At 39.1% G+C, this 22056-nt stretch overlaps 1 protein-coding gene across 2 annotated transcripts in view; it reads right to left on the bottom strand.

Annotated features, from left to right (window-relative positions):
• The window catches only part of LOC122798246 (gamma-aminobutyric acid receptor subunit rho-2-like), an 817188-nt gene that overhangs the window by 283159 nt on the left and 511973 nt on the right, over positions 1 to 22056 (bottom strand). For both annotated transcript variants that reach the window (XM_044067049.1, XM_044067039.1), the window contains one exon: positions 18777 to 19000. In XM_044067049.1, coding sequence (XP_043922984.1) covers positions 18777 to 19000 — 224 coding nt within the window. The remainder of the gene's footprint in view (positions 1 to 18776; positions 19001 to 22056) is intronic.

Below are 22056 nucleotides of genomic sequence, written 5' to 3' on the forward strand. Positions count from 1 at the left end.
GCTGTCAAATTATTAGAGCAAAACATCTGGACCAAGTCATAAATAAGGGGAGACAAGGGCCCAAAAACAGGGATAACTTTTAAACATTGCTCTTATAAACTTAGAAAGTTGCTGGAATTACAGGTTTTGCATTAGTGTGACTTTCTGAATGGTGTGAAGTCTGAAACTCAAATGTCTGCAATTATTTTCTGACATCAATCCTCAAGCATTTATCAGAAAAACAAGTATTTTATGAGGAACAGACCCAAAACATGAGGCAAAAATCTGGACATTCTGTGAAAATCTGTACGGTTGAGAGATACACATGCATTTGAGTTTCAGGCTTCATATCCTACAGAAAATGCATGCTAACAAAAATCTTCTTATTCTATCAACTTTCTAAAGTTATAAGAGTAATATTTAACACAAGTCCCTATTTTGGGCTGTTTGACCCCCCCCCCATTATGTCAGGCTTTTTTTCCAGATTGATTGCGCTAAGAGGTTAAGAGATATGCTGTACAATCATGTTCATAGGTTCATAGAAGGTTACAAGGTTAATGGCTAATGGCTCTAGAGCCCTTACAAGCCTAGCCATATTTATCCTGAGTTGCCCCAATTATCAGTGGTTAGGAGAGTGAAGTCCATAGAGGTAAGGGTCTATGGTAGTTAATACCGACTTCCTCTGTCCAGCGGGGATATGGGCACCACCCCAGGAGTGAATTTGCTGTCACCCATCCATTGATCTAAGTTACTTTGAAGAGGGTCAAAGAAGGGCTCTGTATCACATCAATTGGAAGCTTGTTCCAGAGAAGTGGAGTCACTGGGAAATGTTTCTATCTCTCCAGTATGACCTGTTTATGTCAGAGGATAGGTTAAGATCTCTGGAGCGAGTGACCCTTGTGCAGTTGGATTTACGAATGTGTAGCTTTCCATCAGGGCCGAGTCAGAGATTGCCCTGTAAGCCAGGCACAGGTCAGCCCATAGCAACCTGTAGGAGACAGAATACAATGCCAGAGCCTTCCTGTGTAAGACTTGTTTTCTGTACTCTGTAATTTCTTGGTGAGAAACCTCTGTAGTCTCTCCAATTGTTGCAGGTGTCTGGTGAGATAAAGGCAAAAGGGAGCTTTGTACTCGATCACTGGTCTGAAGAGGGTCAAGTATAATGGAATTATAATATCCCTAGATTTAAATGTGATGTCTTTACTTATAAGATTTGCCACATAGAAGGATTCCTTACTATTGTGGATACATGATGGTCAAAGTTCAGATCAACCTGCATACCCAGATCATGTTCCACTGAGTCTACAATTAGGGGAGTGCTGTCCATAATGTAACTAACAGGGATGTCAGCTTTCCCAAAGGGAATAATAATGCTTTTTTTTTTTTAGATGTGCAATAACCCTGCCTGCAGTATAATAACATTATTGGGGGACTCAGTGATTGCTCTCAATTTGCAATTGTCAGTGAACTTGGTCAGCCACAGGCTGTCCAGTTTTGCCTGGACTTCCGAGAAATAAATTCCGAACAGTAAGGGGCCCAGCACAGAACCCTGTGGTACACCACTGGTGATGTGTTCTGTCGGTGAGCCAGCTGGCTACCCATCTGGTAATGTAGGGGTTAATTCCCAAATGAGAGAACTTGTCTATGATAGATTTAAACAACAGCAAGAAAAAAAGAAGGTTGCAAACAACAATGAAAGCCAGTAAATCCAAATCTTTTATTAAAACACAGTATACTCTCTCTAGCGCCTCAGCCCTCTGGCCTTCAAGGAGTCAAAAAATAAATACTCAATACATTCTTAACTATAGGCACCAATTAAAAAGTTAATAAATATAATTAAATATAATTAACAAACACCCAGTTATATCATTCATTCAATAATATCCCACCAATTTCCACTCACATTCAACATTCAAACCAGCAGGTGGCAGTATACCATACTTTAATACAATTTCTTTATGCAGCAACTTACTTTATAAACTGTTTGTGCTCTTACTTTCTCTAAAATAGTATGTCTTAAACAGTTGTGATTTCCTGCATAAAATAAATTAAAATACACTGCCAAAGGACTTTCTATTTTTTTTTTTTTTTTTATGTCTGTCAAATGCTCCTGCATCCTTATTTTGGAAGCCCTTTTGCTCTCACCTATATAAAAAAAGGTTGCATAAATATCTAAGGGCATAAATAATGCCCTCTGTATAGCAGCAATATGCATCTCTAGGTCTATACACAACATTATTAATTTTATTAAAAGTCCTAACGATATACCGACAAATTGAACATCTAACGCAGGTTGACATCCCCAAACTTCGAGGTTCCATACTCATCAAGTCCTTAGGTAAAGAAAAATGACTATGGACAATCATATCCTTAACACCCTGACCCCCTCTTAAGAGAAACAAGTGGTTTATCCAACAAAATATTAACAAATCCTTGTTTTTTTTAAGCAGAAAACCCCAATAAAACCGTATATCTACTTTATCAGTAAGAACTTTGTATGTTGTAACAAAATAAATCTTTTTATACATAGTTCCTATGTCCCTAAGTGGTCTACATCTACTTCTCCCATTATAGGTAACTGTTATTGAGTGTTCACTCGCATATAATCTATTTAATGCTTCTAAAATAACTTTCTCATCATAGCCCATCTCTAAACATCCCACATGTTTTCAGTAGTTCTTTCACTATCATTACAAAGCCTGTTTATGCACAGTAACTCTCTACAGGGCAATGACTTAATTAGATGTGGTGGATGGCAACTTCTGCCATCCAAAACATGGTTACCATTTTCAAATTTTCTATGCACCTTGGTGCTAATCTTTCCATTTTCATTGCCTTCCAATTCCACATCTAAAAATACAACTCTTTCCCCTCGTTATACTCCATCAAATTGTAAACCAAATTGATTATATTGTAGCTCTTATTAACTAATGTTTGACCACCTTCACATAAAAAAAATAATCATCAATAAACCTAAAATACATAATCACATAATTCTTGAAAAAATCTAATTTATATAAATATTCTACTTCAAATAAACCCTTCGGATAAAGCTTTGTACTCAATTATTGATCTAATGAGGGCCAAGTATAATGGAATTATAACATCCTTAGAGCTAGATGCGATACCTTTACTTATAAGATGTGTCTCACAGAAGGATTTCCTTTACTACTGTGGATACATGATGGTCTAAGTTCAAATCAGCCTGAGTACCCAGATCATGTACCACTCAGTCTACAATTAGGGGAGTGCTGTCCATAATGTAATTAGCAGGGATGTCAGCTTTCCCAAAGGTATAATAATGCATTTTTGTTTGATTTGGCACTAATCATTTGTCTGCAACAACCCTGCCTGCAGTATATTAATATTGTTGGGGTACTCAGTGACTGCTCCCAATTTGCAATCATCAGTGAACTTGGTCAGCCACAGGTTGTCCAAGTTTGCTGGACTTCTAAGAAATAAATTCCTAACAGTAAGGGGCACAGCACAGAACTCTGTGGTACACCACTGATAACTGGTCTCTTGCAAGAGATGGTCACCCACTTTGACAATATGTGTCCTGCCAGTGAGACATTTAGCTACCATCTGGTAATGTAGAGGTTAATTCCCAAATGAGAGAGTTGCTCTATAATACCTGAGTGGGAGATTGTGTCAAATGCCTTGGCTAGGTCAAGATAGGTGGTAGGCACTATATTTCCCTCATCCATTGCCTTGGTGACTTTCTGGAAGAAGTCAGCCATGTTTAACAGGTATAATCCACCTTTAACAAATCAGAATTGGGTTGTGTCCAGAGTTTGGAGATTACCTATGCCCTTGTTAATAAGGTCCATAATAATTCTTTCCATGGCCTTGCAGAAAAGGCTAGTCAAGCTTATGGGCCTATAATTCCCAGAGTCAGTTGATGGTTCCCCCTTTGTGCAGAGGGATTACTGTTGCTGCCATCCATTCTGCAAAAACATAGCCAGTTCCCAGGCTGTGGTTAAAAAGGGATCTGAGTGGGTCTGTTAAGTCATGTTTTATGTTGTTTAAAAGGCAACATGGGTTGTTGCCTGGTCCCACTGATTTTGTATTTTTGGCCTTGGAGAGCACCGAGATGACCTGCTCTCTTGAGACAATAGGCTGAGGAATGGTAGCAGATATACTTTGAAGATCACTGGAGGGGACAAGGGAGTGAAGTTTGCTTCAAATCTGTCAGCTAGCAGGTTGGCGAATACATCCAGTTGAGTATGGGTGGTGCCATCCACAACCAGCCCAGCACATAGCTGGGTGTTCCCTTTTAGATTTTGGACGTAGTTAAAGAATGCCTTGTGATTATCCTTAGTTAGGGAGGCTATTTTTACTTCATAATTAGCTTTGGAGTTCTTGACAAGATCTCCAATTTGTTTGTTTAAGCTACAGAGGGATTTCTTCCTCTCTTGTTGTTGGACATTAGTTTCTTTCTCCTGTTGTTTAGCCTGTTTATTCTAGGGGTCCACCAGGGTGGCTTGTTTTTTCAGCATGGCCTGGTTTTAATCAAGTCAGGTACAGCCAATTCTATACAACTGCTTTAGTAGTTATACAGGGTATTGGTGTACACCACTACACAGGAGTCCATGTTATCTGCATTTGAGGGGACTTTGAAACTTCCTATACCATCACTAAGTAGGAAGTAATTTGCCTTTTAAAAATTTGTAAGCATTTTTGAGCTTGATGGGGTATCCGGTCTTATAATTACATTGACTGAGACTGATTTATGGTCTGATCTTACCAGGGAGAACATCACAAGGTGGGGGGGATGCAATGCTCTCTCATGTTAGAGAGTACTGTGTGCAGCACATTTGAACCTCTTATGGGTACGCTGACTAGCTGTTCCAGAGCATTTGCATTGACAAAGTCAAAGAACCTTTGAGCCAGCATGTTTGGGTTGTGTATGTTTCCGAGTCAATGGTAGGATAATTAAAATCACCCATGAGGTAGCTGTTGGGCTGTATGGCAGATGACTCCAATAAGTCCAGGTATGTGGTATACTTTTCCTGTTGCGTGGTGGGGTACCTATATCTAGCTATGATGTGGTAGGGGGCTTTGCCTGTAGTTAACTGGACATAGAGTAGCTCAAGACAGTCATACTGTTTGACCACTCTTGAGGTGTAATTATCCTTAATGAAGATAGAAACACCTCACCCTTTGGTTCTTCCATGCTCAGTTTGTGGTCTGAATGTATGGAAGACATTGTAGCCCTACATGGCCGGGATGCTTTCTGCACCTTTGAACCATGTCTAGGTGACTGCACAGATGTCAGCATCGTCCAAAGTAAGGAGTGCTTCCAGGAGTGCAGTTTCTTGTTTAGACTCATAACATTAAGCAGCAGTACCCTGAGTTTATCTAGACAGAATTTTGTTATGCTGGGAGGTTGGTTATTTTGACACTGCCTAAAAGTGCACAATATGGGTAGTTAATACTTTTGCCAGTATCCAAAACCCTAGAGGGGATAGGTGCAGAGCAGCTCTGGCATAGCAGTATGGCCTGTTGACCATGCCTTCCCGGGCTGACAGATAGTGGTCCCCTTGGACTGACACCAGAAGCTAAGCCAATTGTTAAAATCAATAATTTTTGTTTGTTTTGTAGCATCATACTTGGAGAAGGTAGAAGGCTAGGCTTATACCTGCCTGTGACACATAATCAGAGAGCTCAGTCATGTCTCGCTTCATATAGTCCAGTGGGGTATGTCTCAAGTCATTCACCCCCACATGGACTATGGCAGAGACATATTGCTACTTGTGGTTAAGTGACTTGATGGATCCTGGCACCTGACAGGCAGCTAATCATAACCCGCTCCTTATCCAGCCTGGTGAGAGGAACATATGTGTGTCTAACAATGGAGTCATTTATGACCAATACATTAGGTTTTGTGGTGTTACACCTTATGGACTTATTTGTAATAGTGTATGTGTGTATTATTAGGTGTTGTGGTTGTTTTTTTTGCATTGTTATGTGTGTAAGTGGTCCCCATTTGGGAGGCCTCTGATCTTTTGATAAGTTACCAGTGAGTACCTCTACGTATGTGGGTTTATGTGTCATATCCTTATTTTGTGTGGGAAATGTGTTTGTGCTGACAACCTGTTTGGCATTTGATTTGTCCTTGCTGCATAGAGACAGTTGCACTTGTCTAGAATAAGCACAGGGCAAGCTCAAAAAACAAGCCACCCTGGTGAAATCACAACATCAGTAGGGTGTATAACAAAAGAAAAAAAACATGGCAAACATTAGAAATATCCAACAAGTTAGAAACTCGCTCATCATTCTAAACAAGCAACTCAGGGGACTATTCAAGTCTATCAAAACCAAATTTGGGGTAAAAATAGCTTCTCAGGCTAAGGACAATCAGAAGGTATTCTTCAGCTAATTGATAATGTATTGCGATGTCGTTTCCTTTTTCTTATGTAAGCTGATCTTTTATGTGTTGGTTTTATTCTCCCTGGAAGGTTTGTTGCAGATGTGAAAGGGGAATAAATGTGTGGTTGGTGAAGAGCTGTAGCTTTTGCTATTCTTCAGCTATGTCCGCTACATCAAAGGAAATAGACAATGATGTGCTGAACTAATTGTAAATGGATCTACCTAAACCATGCCAGAAGATATAGCAAATCTACTGGCTGACAAATGTAGCTCTAAGTTTCCCCTCCCCACCCCCAGACAGCCCACAGGAAGTACTGCTGAATACAACTCCCTCAGTTATCATTAGGGAGCAAGCCCTCAGTGCATTATCTAAGACCAAGAACACTGCATCAATGGGCCCAGATAATATCTGAGCATGCTTCCTTAATAGCATGAAATACTAGAATTGCTGTATAACCTCAGCTTTTATAGTCAGGCTTCATGCCAAGTGACTGTAGGACTGCAACTGTTACTCCATCTGCACAAGGGTGGGTCAGCTACAGACACGTAAGTCTGACTAGTCTCATATGCAAATCCATAAAAAGAATTATCATGGAGATGATAAGCAATGACATAGGAAACCTTCAGACACTGGATCAAACCCAGTTTGTTTTTATCAAGGGCAGGTCATTCATCAAGAAGATCACCAAAGCAATGGATGAGGGAAAAATAGTGTATACTGCCTACCTTGACATAGCCAAAGCATTTGATAAAATATCCCACTTGGGTATTGATAAATTCACAAAATTAGATATAAATGCCTCTGTCACCCACCAGCTGACTCACAAATAGGACCTAAGAGGTTGGGATAGGGGAGTCTACCTCCATAAAGAGGCAAGTCATTGGCTGAGTCCCTCAAGGTTCAGTGCTGGAGCTGCTCCTTTTTGACATTTACTTCTCTGAAGTCAAGGTCAATGTCAGGGGCTTCTGGCTGACCACGTTTACAATCAATTGCAAAGTAGGTGCAGTTACAGAATCCCCCAGTGACACCAATACCCTCCAAGAAGGCCTGACACAGACTAATAACTGGTGCTAGATCCATGGTGTAAAACCAAAGTGCCAAAAAATTATAGCCTTTGGGAAGACAGTTATCCCCAGAAACTACCACATTGATAATATATCCCTAAGAGTAGACCCAGTGATCAGGGATTTGGGACATGTAGACAGTAACATGACCTTTGACCATCGTGTATCTGTGGTAGTAAGGAAATCATTCTGTACTGCGCAACTTATAAACAAGGGCATGGCATTTATGGCCAAAGATGTCATTGTTCTGCTGTGCAATTTACATAGGACAATTTAGAGGAAAGGTATTCATCTCATATATACTTCTTCTCTGGAACAGGCTTCCTATCCAAGTGAAGCATATCAACCAACTGCTTTGGGCATCAAATGTGATGTGCACTATCCTCTAGACAGGAGAACATGGATGAAGACTATGCACCATGTCAGGACTAGCCACTCAACACTATAAAAAATGGCTCTAGGTGAGTTGGTCGTGACTAATGCCAATAAAAATGGATACAGGGATTTGCCAGTGACACTGGGATCAGGACCCAGCCTATTCAAACCTATGCCAGGTACCCATGTTATGTATGTGCCCCTACTGGTCAATGTGTGCCCGCCATCAAGCCCAGCAGCCTTGATTCAGTTAGCTACTGGTCAGCCAGTGTCCAGTTGCCCAGTTTGGTTCCTTGGGATAGCCCTGTTGAGTGAAAGCTGGACATAAAACCAATCAACCTGACATACATGAACTAAGGATTTCTGCACTCAATAAAGGTTCACTGACAAGATGCAGCTTGAAAGTGGATGACATGATGGTAAGGAGGAGGCTGGACATCCCCTATATTCAGGAGATAAAATGGAAGGGCAGTGCAGCAAAGCCAATTGGCTTGGAATCCAGAATCTACTATTCAGGAGAAGAATTGACTAGAAATGCTGTGAGAATTGTGGTGAGGGAGATACTTGTCATTAGAATCAGTGACAGACTCATGGCAATCAGACTGCAGTGGAAGGATAGAGTACTATTCATAATCTCACTCTATGCCCCACACCAAGGTGGTGATAGTGAGAAAAAGAGTACATTCAGGCAGCAATTGCAGGACCAACCAGATAAAGCAGAACAACACAAACTGATGTTGATAATGGGTGACCTGATGCACGACTGCATGGATACACAATCGTAACAGAAAGAGCAAGTTATACATACATGCATACAAATGTTTTATGCATGAGCATATGAGGACTGGCTGATTCCACATGAGAGGGGGAACAGGAACGAAGAAGGAGAGACCATTATAGACTTCTGTCTGCCAAATGGTCTGATGGTGGCCAACATATGGTTTAGCAAGAGAGACAGTCACAAGATGATATACAAGAGTGGCCAACATGCAATTGAGGTGGACCTCCTGCTAGTAAGGACAGGGCAATGAGGTGGAATCAGTGACTGAAGAGTCATCTTCACTGAAACAGTTGGCCCACAGCATAAGCCACTGGCTGCCACAATCAGCTGCATGCAGTGGGTAGAGAATACTCTAATGCCCACATGGACTAGGATAAATATCTGGAAGCTGACCAGAGAGAAAGCTCAGGAGTTCAAGGAATTTCTCAGGCTCCATCACCTCAGAAAGAAGAGGAAATATGTGGGGCTGAAGAAGAATGGCAGCACCTCAAAACACCATGTGTGAGCACCATAGAACAGATATGCAACCGAGACAGGTATGGAAGCAAGGCACATAAAGAAAGCTGGTGGTAGAATGCAGAAGTCCAATAAGTCATCAAAAGAAAGAAGGAATGCAAGAAAAAGTAGGACATAGAAAAGAGGGACCAGGCTAAGAAGGAATACTGATTGGCTATCAAAGAGGCTATGAGTGTAGTCTCAATAGCAAAGCACAAGGCATCAGAGGCACTCTACCAGCTTCTGGAAAATGACTCAGTATATGACACAATGAATCTCTATCATGCTGCAAGGCAAAGACAAAAAGATAAGAAAACTGATGCCGTTCATAATAGATGCTAACAACAATCTGTTCATTAGTCCACAGGACATCAAAGGCAGGTGGAAGGAGTACTTCCAGCAATTTTTGAATGAAGAAAACCCCACAGAGCTGTATGGCTTAGACACAGCCTAAGGTGAAAGAAGAAGAGTAGCCCATCCTAGAAGAAGTTAAAACAATACTAGGGGAAAATGAAATCAGGGAAAGCAGCAGGCCCATATGAGGCCACAGCAGAGATGATCAAAATGTTGGGTGAGTTAGGGGAAAAATGGCCACTGAGGGTACTCACAACAATATGGAGAGAAAGGCATATCCCAAATGACTGGAGAATAAGCATACTAGTGTCAGTGTACTAGAACAATGAGACATCCACAAGTTTGGGCAGGACAGAAGTAACAAACTCCTATCACACTGCATGAAAGTTCTGGAGAGACGAAGTGATTGATAAACAAATACGCAGAGTAGTAGAAAGTAAGATGGGAAATGAGCAGTTTGAATTCAGATCAGGATTCAGCACAACTGCCTCAATTTTTGCAGTGAGACTGATACTTGAGTAGAAGCTAGAGATGAGGAAAGAGTTCAACTGGGCATTCCTTGACTTGGAGAAAGCATATGACAGGGTCCCAAGAAAGCAGATTTAGGCAATCCTGTGGTGGTTCAAAGTCCCAGAAACATTGATAGAATTAGTGACGGTTATATATAATGTCCCAAGGACTCATACACAGAGTTTGGTGTCACAGAGGGGTTCCTAGTGGGAGTGAGTGTGCGTCAAGGTTCAGCTCTGAGCCCACTCCTGTTCATACATTAGCTAACAGGTCAGTGGGGACAGATCAACAAAGTTGCTGTATGCAGATGATGTTGCATTACAGGCAGAGTCTAAGAATGAACTTCACCGAAGGATAGGGGAGTGAAATGCAAAACTGGAGACACACGGAATGAAACTGAGTAAAAATAAGACAGTTGTAATGGCAACAAATGGAAAATCAGACGAAGCTGTGAAATGAGAAAGAAGGGAAAACAGTGACCAGGTTAACAGGTTTATGTATTTAGGTGGGTGGTTGAGGAGAAGAGAAGTCTGAATGAGGAGGTCAAAGCTAGAATCAGAGGAGCTGCAGCCAAATTGCACAGAGTGTTGGGGTAGTATATGAAAGAAGAATGGCAAAGAAGATGAAAAGTAAGGTGTACAAAACACTGGTGCAACCATTACTACTGTATGATACAGAAATCTGGACAGTAAAGGCAGAGCAGCTGAGGAAGCTAGAGGTGATGGAAATTACATGCCTGAGATGGGTGGTAGAATACACACTGTTGGAGAGATGAAGAAATGAGGGCATAAGAGCAGAAGCCAAAGTAGCTCTAATTGCAGAGAAGGTCAAAGAGCATAGATTATAGTGGTTCGGGCACAAGTGCAGAAAAGCAGAAAGACAATCTGGTGAAGAATAATGAACAATACTCAGACTCATACAATACTGATCAATGATATTTATAAAAAAGGAAGAGGAGAGGGGAAAAAATACCGATTGTGTATAAAACACCCATTTCACCAGACTCCACATGTCTACAGAACATTCATAGTGAACTACAGAGTTGAGACACTTGCTCTGGCCTCCTGATGATGTCTTTCAAAGTGAATGGAAGAGTATTCATACTTATTCTATTTCAAAAATTGTTACCATTTTTAAAATAATGGGAAATAAGATAAAACTTTGCATTTTTTACCAGAAGATTCTTCTCAGATTCATGTATTTCTTCCATGCTTTAGTAACTTCTTTGAAATAGGTATCCATCAAAGTAATTGCTGCATCTAAGAAATGTTTTCTGGTTTTATAAGCTACTGACAGAACTTATTATTTTAAAAAGCTTAAATTTTGCTGTAATTGATCTTGCTCTCTGACTTTCTTATCATCAACTCTGTGAAATCTATTGAGAATTAAGCAATGATTTTCTAGAAGATGCAAAATTTTGCATAAATCATCCAGAAAGATTGTTCCTGTTCCTCTTGGTTTTCCCCATTCTCCAGTTTGCCAAAAAATCCACATATTTTTCTTTTTGCTCTCAATTCATGGTTCACCCTTCAATCTGAAGATTCTTTTTGATGTTTTGACATTTTCTTTAGAGCTTCTAGGACCTTCTCTGATTAGCATTGCTTGGTATTGAAGTTTTATTATACTTGGATTAATTCTTGTTCAAGCTTAGCAGGCTTCATATGCAACTCACCATACTTGACTGACAAATCTTTAAACCTTTTTATCAAGACTTTTAGTTACTGTAGTTGTGAAGTAATTCATTAAACCTGCTCAAGCACTTCCCCCATGTTTGCTGTGATATATCCTGAATATTAGTAGTTTTCCCATACAGTTCAGTTTGAGTTACACTCACCATCATTTGTATCTTGATACGTGTTTCATCCTTCTTTGTGGTTCTTCATTGTTCAGTCACTTATGATTATCTAAATATGGAGGAACTTTCATAATGCCAGCATCTTGTACGGATGCTGCTGTCAACAAAGAGGAAAACTTGATGTTTTCAATGTGTGCTGAAAGAGTTGTTCACTGCTGCCTTTTTTATTTATCTCTATTAGTTTTTTGGAGACCCCTGATACTAAGGTCTTTGTTGTCGACAATGTACTTACTGTGGTGGGTGTAGTGGGCCCTTTCTCATTTTGTGGGCGTTGTGCAGTTATACCTTTTCCAATATTTTGGGAGAGATTTAAGCATATTTTTCTGGAGGGGAAATACAGGGACTGAAACTTTTCTGTCTCTCCAGGTGTGCCAATGTGAGCTCTCGGTGCTGTAACATGCAGACCACAAGCTGATTGAAATGTATATTTGAAAGACACATGTTTAAACTTAAACGACTATTTATTTCAACTCAAACCTAAAAAATTATTCAAAAGCACAAAGAAATTAGTGGTTTCATCCCCTGAAAAATTATTCAGGACTTCCTCAGAGTTCATTAATGAGTCTGGCATCACTTCCTTGTATACACAACCTGCTAATAGTCAAATGGTCACACCATTAAAATAATTTAATTTAAATAATTTAAGTAATTTTATCTTTCAGTTAAAAACGATGCTAAAAATTCTCTCATCTTGTAGTACACAATGAAATAAAACAATTAGTAAAGTATGCATTTCATACAATTTTCTCCCTAAAAATTGAACAACCTATTAAATATATACTTTCATTCATACCTGGACTCTTTATGGCATTCAGTCTAATTTGCTACATCAACTCTTTAAATTCCAACACACTGTGAGGATCACCTCCTCTGTTGTCTACTACAGCCCTGTCAAAGATGAAAAAATAAATTTATTAAAAGATGTGCAAATCAATGAATGTTTATAAAGTGTGTTGGTCTCTTTACATTTCTTAATATCGTAGACATGCTCATGTATTCTGTCTCTCAACTTTCTTTTAGTTTTGCCTATGTGAAATCCAGCACATGAAATACAAGTTGCCAGATAAACTACCATCCTAGTATTGCAACTGCATCTACATGAACAGTTTTTGGATGGTTAGTTGTCCCTTCCTTGCATCACAGTGTTGTGGTTATTATACTGATATGGCAAATTAGACTGAAAGTCACAAAGAGTGCAGGTATGTATGAAAGCATATCTTTAATGTTTTTTTCATTGATAGAATTATATGAAAGATATACTTTACTAATTGTTTTATTCCATTGTGTATTATAAAGAAGAAAGAATTTCTAGTATTGTTTTAACTGAAAGATGAAATTATTTAAATTATTTAAATTAAATTATTTTAATGGTGTTACAGTTTGATTGTTAGTAGGTTGTGTATAAAAGGAAGTGATATCAGACTCAATAATGAACTCTGAAGTAGTCCCAAAGCATTTTTCAGGCGATGAAAGCACTAAGTTCTTTGTGTTTTTTAACTGTTTTTGATTTTTAGTCTAAATAAACAGTTGGTTAAGTTTAACCAAGTGTCATTCAAGTATACATTTCAACCAGCTTATGATATGGATGTTATAGCATTAGGGGCTCACATCAGCACGCCTGCCTTTTTTAATATTAGTTCTGGTTGATTGTGTTGGTTAACGGTTGGTTGTGTCTCTCCATCTTAGTTATACTTTACAAAATTTAAGCAAACAATGATATTATCTATCAAAGTATTGGCTCCCATATTTCTTTAGATTGCCTTAAATGCTGTGAAGTTGAATTTCATGGAAAATTAACTCATGCCTTAAACCTCAATCTTTATGTCTCAGTTCTTAATTTGATGTGGCTAAATTGACTGTCTTGCAAGGTGAAGCCAATGAATGTGAGCTGATAAGCAGCTTAGTAGGACCTTAGTTAACCTACTACTACTTTGCTATATATATTATAAAAGAAACATCAGTCCCATATTCATCTGAATTTCCATTTCTTAATCCTAAGAAAACCAGATCCATTTTTTTTACATGACGTACAACATAAGTAAAAATACTGGCATCCTTAATATAACTTAGCAGCATCTGCACTATTCTTCTTTCTGTACATACAGACTTACTAATTTTCCCTTTACAGCTGACTCAGTAATAACTCAAGTATGCTCGAATGTTTGGACACATGGGAAAATAAAAAAAATTACTTTCATCATAATTACAGACTGCTGTTGGTTAGGACTTATCTGTTGCCTGTTCTTTCCACAGCAGCAACAGAAGATATTCCTTCAATAAGGAAAGGAAGAAACTACAAGAGCATGCTACATTATAATTACTAAAAATGCTCAAGGATACACCTCAAGTCCCACATAGGCCCTGGTGTTCACAGACATAGTGTGAACAGGTGTAGAAGTACTCTATGCACTAGGTATTGTACATCACAGTTCCACAGCTTGATTCACAGACAATGATGATGGTCCATGCCAAGAAAAATGTCAACTTAAGGTGTCTTCCTCTATATAGGGCAGTGCCAAACACCTGAAAGGAAACTCATAAGTGGACTCTGATGATTTATGGATGAAGTATTCAGGGAGATATTTTAATGTTATGCTAGACAGCAGCTAACCAAGCAGTACTTACTGAAAAGAAATAAATAGCTTTGCCAAGAATGATGAAAAGAGGGGAGTCACCTGATTGGCTACCCTCAGCTTCCTCCACTGCATATCCTATCAGCATCCTCCTCAACAGGTCCAGTCAGAAATCCTGCATACCTGACATCTGGAAAAAAGCATTTATCCTTCCACTTCATAAAGTCGGCAACAACTCCGACATCTCTAACTTCCATCCTATTGCCATTCTCTCCCCAGTCTCCAAAATATTAGAGAAATGCACACACACTGAGCTCCTCAGTCATCTGATACAACACCAAATTCTCTCCCCCACTCAACATGGCTTTAGGCCCGGACATAGTACTAACACTGCCCTCATCTCCTTCCTGGACACAGTAAATTGAGCTTGAGATGCTGGCTCCTTAGTCTCAGCACTCTTCCTAGATTTATCTAAGGCATTCAACACTATTTCCCACTCCCTTCTGCTTACTAAACTCTCTAATCCTGGACTATCTCCCCCTACCCTACAGTGGTTTACTAGCTATCTCAATAATAGGCAACACTCTACTAAATGGCAACACTCTTCCTCCCCTTTCATAACTACAAATACAGGTGTTCCCCAAGGCTCAATACTGGGACCTCTATTATTCAACATATTTGTCAACAACTTTCATTCTTCTCACACCAGCAGTACTGCTATCCAATATGCAGATGACTCAGCTATGATCTGCTCTTCTAAAATCCACTACTGCACACCCCCAATAAAACAAAACTTTTAATATTTACCCCCACAAAAATCCAACCCTGTTGACAAGTCACTATTCTCCATTCACTCCCTAAACAACGCCATCATTGAAGTCGTCCCCAGTACCAAATTGCTAGGTGTCAGCATTGATGATAAATTAACTTTCAACCTTCACATCTACAGCAACATAAAAAAAAAAACTATCAAAAGCTAGGTGCCCTATATAGGCACCGTTACTTTCTTAGCATCTCTGCAAAAAAGGCTTTGGTCTCATCCTTTCTGCTTCCAACACTTCTATATGGCGCTCCCATCCTCACCAATCTACAGTCCTCCTTGAGAGCAAAACTGGACTCTTGTTACAAAAAGTCACTAAATTTGCTACTAATTCAAAACATTTCTACCCATCACTGTTTCTCACTGCATCAACTAAATTGGCTAGAATCCCCCTCACTATCTCACTTTTCTACAATTAGCTACAGCCCACAATCAAACTACTACTCAGAAACCTGCCCTTCCCTCTCCTCTATACTGACCATGTACCATCCTAACTGACAACTCAGGTCCGAAAACAAAATGTTACTATCCATAGTGAAACCCAAGCTCTCAGCCGGTCAAATGTTGTACTCCTATACTGTCTCTAAAGCATGGAATAACCTTCCCCTTTCACTCAGAACTATCAGCAATCCTGCCACTTTTAAAAAATCCCTCAAACTACATCTCTCCTTTCATTAGTTATGCTCCTGTACCCCAACACACAACCCCAACTCCTGACTTCTCTCCCCAGTATTTCACCTCTAACTATTGCATTACTACCACTTCCTTCCCTTCATGCTCCCTACATGCTGCTTCCCTGTCACTTTATCCTGTCCCCCCCTTAGCACTTCTATCTCCTATTCTCACACTGTACTGAACTCCCCACAGCTATGAACCTTACAGATATTACACTCATGGGTTATTTGAATACATGCCATGTACCTTGCAATTATATTTCATTCATGTGTTATTTGAATATATGCCATTTTATTTCATTATTATAATCTTTCTCTGCTGTTTTTATATCCCTTTTATTCAATGTAATATTTATTCATTTTTTCTTTGTATTTAATTTTGTGGAGCTTTTCTTCCTGGGCCTCCACTGAAAATGGGCTCATTCCAGGCCCAGTGGACTTTCCCGGTTAACAAATGCAAATAAATAAATAAATACTATCTGGCTGCTACTGGCGTTGGTCTCGCCACAGCTTCATGCTGCTGGAATACAATGCTGCTTTGCATCTTCTCTCACCAAAAGCAAAACAGTAGCACCAATCCCAAGATAAGAAGCAGGCCATGTGCTCTTTGGTGATCAACAGCCTTGTCCCAGATGATACAAGGGTTTGTAGGCTTGATGCAATACTTTCTTGATAGATGCATTGAATAGCAACCAGATCAGTCAGGAAGATTCACCACAGACACTCACTGCCCTATCAGAAACAGTCAGGAATCAATGTACTCTGCTCCCTCTCTCAGCAGGAGCAAAATATCAAGCTGACACCTATCAAGCAGTTGTCAAGCTTTCTCAGATCAGCAGTCTCCAGTAAATAAATGTCCTTATGCTCCTTCTTCCACCAGAAGGCAGAATGTGGGGTCTCCAATAAGTGGTGGTCCTGGAATAGTTGTTGCAGATTTTAAAGGTAAGATGGAAAAATGGCTTAATATCCTAAGAGCTGCAGTGTGTATGAAGCAGTTAGATATGAAAGAGGGGGTAACTTAAGCTTTATCTATCTAAGTTGAGAGCCACTAATTGTAAAAGAGCAAGAAAGATTGGAAGGGGGGTGTGCACATTTTTTAGCCTGGCTCTATGGAATACAGTGGGTTGGCCAATAAATTTATATTGCTGAAGGGGAGTGATTTCACAAAATGCTAATTTTGTACTTACAATAACTAATGAAAGAACAGAGGGAAGGAATATGTAGTCAAATTAACATAAGGGGCAGGCAACTAGAAAGACAGTTGAGTTTAAAAACATAACAGCACCAGTGTAAGAGGGTGGAGAAATTTATTTCTGTGTGGCTTATAAGAGATAAAGCTATCGTCTCTTTCCTAGTTTAAATATGCAATTAAAAGCAGACTACAAGCAAAACACAGAGTAAAGAAAATAAATTTCATTATGATTGTCACTGCTGAAGTGACATCCTGATACCATATGCAAACATGGGAAAAAGGGGCTGTGGATGGGTGGATGGATGGATGCAAAATAGAAGATGGCAATGAAGGAATACAAAATACAAGAAAAGCAAAAACAAACTAACCTTTCCATCACAGCAATCTATGGCAGAGTCTAAATGAGCTTTTCCAGTAAAGCATGAGTAATCGTGTTTCATAAAGACATCACTTTCATCAGTCACGACAGCAGTGCTAGGCTCATTACCATAATAATGTGGTGCTGTGCAAGCTCCACTGATGGATGCTCACTAGCATTATTGTGTGTGGTTGGGACTTGTTTGGTTGGTGAGGTTGGTTTGGTTGGTGAGCAGAATTCTCTATACTACAGGCAACTTTGTTGCTAGTAGGTATTTTCCTACCATGTAACACAGATTGTAGGATTTCTTTTCTTTTTTTGTCAGTGCTAATATAATAATCAGAACTGTATGCTGAAAAACATATTAGCAGTGAAGTGGTGACCAAGCACACCATCATCGTGTTGTAAGCAGCTACTGTCCCATTGATTGCCCTTTCGGACTTGCCGGCATTCCAGTGGTGTTGACATGCTGAAGTGTGTACTGCTGGGGGGTTGTATATGTGCTCTGTGTATGAAGTGCAATGTCTACATCATGGGATAGACCATGCATGTGGTTTTGCTCACCTGTTAGCTAGTTAGCAGATCATAATGAATGGCTAATGGTCTTGCTGTGTAGGCATAATGCTTCTTAGCCTGGTTCCATTGTACATAGTATGAGTAGGGCCCTTACTAGTATGAATAGGGCCCTTACTAGTATGAATAGGGCCCTTACTCCTTTTCAGAGAAATTCATACTTGATCTTGCACTGCTCATCCGAATGCTGAGCACTCACCACGGCCTCTGTGCTTAACCAGTTTTTTTAATCACAGTCTAAATTAGTGGAAATGGCCCAAGCAAAAAACAGAAGGCATGTTTCCTAAATGGCAGTGAGGCTAACTTCTGTTGGTATAAGCGTATCTTACTCTATCCTCCTGTAAATATTCAGCATGTTGCATGGACAACTTGCTTCTAAAATCCCTCAGTTACAATGCATCATTCTCTTCAGCACCCTGACAGACTTTATTATTAAACATGGACGCAGAGACCTTTGCATGTGTCTTGGCTAAGTGGCTTGAAGAAATAATGGAAATGCTAACCGAAAAGGATACGTAAGTTTTGTCAAGTTAAGTCATCAGTAGGTCACCGGAGATCACTGTCACAGTATATGGACTGGATGGAGAAAGAAAGTTTAGAAGGCAGAGAGAGACAGTACTGATAGCTGTAAGAAAAACTGTTGAAAAAGTATGAAGCTCTATGTATATGAATTTAAGGAAGATGCATTTTATTTGTATTAGGTACACTTATGCACTCAACACGTGACCTTTTCTAATTAGTTCGCATGACAGCGTGTAGGAAAGACACATTAACTGAAGCTTTAAGGTAGCAGTGCTCACCTCATGCTGTAAAGCACTTGACCATCTGGAAGAACCCGTAACATTATATTCTCTGTTGTGGTATCATGGATGAATGACCTTTTGGAATGAACAAAAAAGACATCTGGAACCCAAATCTTTTTCACAAGTCTGCCATCAAAGGTCATGCTTTTGTTAGTGCTGCTTCGAAATGAGAGGCGTTCATCCTTCCAATAATGCCTTAAGTAAAGTGTCATGGTAAAATCCTGTATTGGAAAACAACAGAAGCATTTGTTACTGATTTGTTCAATGTTATGTATTTGTTCCATCCAGCACCATGAAATTCACACCTACAGATCAAGCATTTGTTTACCATTTGTTAGCTCTTCCATATTTGAGGCAAGTACATTAGTAACTTCTTTCCTTCACATCTTACTTTATTGAATACCACAACCACCAGGCAACAGCAAAATATAGCAAGAGAGCTAAGCATGTTGGGAAGCCTGTTTCCAATACCACAAGTTGCTGGTTGCATGATTCCGCCCTACCCAGACCTATTTAAAATATGAAATAAGGGCTTCTAATTGAACTCATTTATTTCTGTTCTGTAAGCTTGACAGAAAATAATCTATCATTTCTCTTTAAAGTCATTGCTTTACTAATGCAATTCATTAAAATATTAAAAATGCTGTATTATTGTCCTAAAGTAGACACTGCATTTGACCTTGAAATTCCTCACAGCTTGCATTTTTGTCAGTGTCAGATTAGTGACATTTCACCAGCAGGATAGATGTTCCTTGTCAGACTATTTGTTAGTTTGACTCCAGTTGTTTGAATGATGAAGGTGCTGGACAGATAAAAAGAAATACACTGGGGGCTAAAATCCCAGGGTAACATTGCAGAGAATGGCTTCCCATTCTGCTTCCTCATATAAAGTTGCACTATGCAGAGACACATATGAATCCACCCATTTCTATGGGCACGTATATATATATGTGTAGAGTGAACTCTCCTATCTGGTCTTGTATGAAAGTTTAAAGTAAAATGATGTCAAGAAGCTTCATATCCTGAAGTGCTGGGTTTGATTCCCACATTCACCATTTGATTATTGTGCAAGACTATGTGAGCAACTTAACTAACCAGGCAGTGCTCTCAGGTTGCCTCTAAAAGGAGCAATTCTGCTTAGTGAGTTTAATCTGTTAAGATATATCTATAGCTATAAATATATATATATGTGTATATATATATATATATATATATATATATATATATATATATATATATATATATACACACACACATATACATATAGGTTTACTATCAAAATTGCAATTATCATAATGGCGTGTGGTCAATATTCCAAGCAAAAATGCTGACGGTCTGCATATTAATTAGCTGACATCGTTGAAACAAAATATCAACAATATCAAATTCAGCATTTTTCGATGTCAGCCATTTTTTCTTACCTGCTACCACTTACCTGCCTGCTTTCCAGCAGTATGAACATGCACAGTTCAGTACTGCACATCGCTAAAATGAATGATTTTGCAGGAGGGCAAGCCCCCCTGCACCCCCCACACTCACTGCAAATTATATATTCCAACACCAAGATCACACTACAATGAGAAAAAGGGTAAATTTCCCAATCCACACTGTACTGCATTCTCTATTCTTAACATCAGCCACATAAAAGAGATGCAGAGTGGCATTTGGTGCAAATGACACTCATAGAATTGTAATTCAGCAATACGGGAATTAGCCAACACACATTTAGCATTCCTGTGTTCGCCAAACCTCAGTTCTTTATTTTGATAGTAAACCTGTGTATATATATATATATATATATATATATATATATATATATATATATATATATATAAATTCATACTCAGCGCTACAAAGCCACTGCACTTTAGAAAGAAAAAACATTCCTTACTCTGTTAGCTTGTCAGTAACATTAACTGCTACACTAGAATTGAGTGATATATTACCCCTGCGCTTTTTTTTTCTTTTTAAGCACAATTTTAGTCAGTGGCAGTGTATTCTACTGGTTGGTGTAATAATTGTAAATGACAACTAGGAAAACCTGGACTCAATTCACACATTCTCAGGCACTTATATGCTCAATTATAAGTTGACCTTGATTATTAAGGCATGTCAGAGAATTCAGGGACTTCCCCCAGGCATCAAACAGCATCACACAGTAATCACATGGTAGTAATGAGAGCAAAATCACCTGGTTCTCTGATCTCCTTTCTTGTCATACTTCATGTTAGAGCGCAACGATAACAAGAGATAACATTTCCTCTTATCTGTAGTGTCAAAGACCACCAGTAAAGCCTCCTACATCCTGTTGAGTCACCAAATTGTCTAACATGGCCTCTGGTTACCTGTAATGCCTGCTGCAAGGGACATTATTGAGAAGAACCTGTAATTCATGAATATTTCTAAAAGAATTATCAAATAAACTGAACTGGTCATAATAAGAGTACAGATGGAATCCAAGACCATCAATATTATGGCAAAAGGATGCATTTAATTTATAGTTTGATACTTTAACACTACACTTCTAGAAACAAAACCAGAATGTCACATGGTCACTGGAACCATAGGGTGGTGGGAGCCCCCCCCCCCCCACTGTCAACAACTGCCCTATATGCCCTGAAATTGCTGCCAGAATAATGATTACACTGAAACATTTGCATTGGCATTTCGGAGGTAACCGCAAAGTCATGTAACCAGAAAAAGACTATTTGAGTGATAAATCATCTTTTTATGGCTGCCCAAGCTTAGGGTTACCATGAAAAAACCATTGCAAGTGTTTTTGAAGCATACCAATTAACTACTTTCTTCAAGAACTTTGAAAAAAAAACGCCAAAAATAACAGGAATGAAGGCTCAAAGCCTGATATAATTTTTAAACATTACTTAATCATTTAACATTTTAATAGGACAGGTTTTGCATCAGCATGCATTTTCTGATTAATATGAAACTTTAATGTCCAGCATTAGTAGTTGATTGCAGTCTTCTGCATACCTCTCAACTTTTGCTTATGAATTCTGGACAAAGCCAAAAATGGTGGGGACAAAGGGCCAAAATCATGGCCAGATTTTAAGTGTTGCTCTTACAAACTTACAAAGCTGCTAGAATAACAGGTTTTGCATTAGTATGGATTTTCTGAAGAATATGAAGTCTCAGAATCAAATGCCTTGTTATTTAGTGGGCACAGTCCTCAATGGTTTGCCAGAAAACCACACATTTTATGAAGAACGTACCAAATATATTCGGCAAAAATCTGAACATTCTGTGAAATTCTGGAAAC

Source organism: Protopterus annectens, chromosome 1.part0 (assembly GCF_019279795.1).
Source record: "Protopterus annectens isolate FY-2018-M chromosome 1.part0, PAN1.0, whole genome shotgun sequence".
In the NCBI taxonomy this organism is placed as follows: Eukaryota; Metazoa; Chordata; order Ceratodontiformes; family Protopteridae; genus Protopterus; species Protopterus annectens.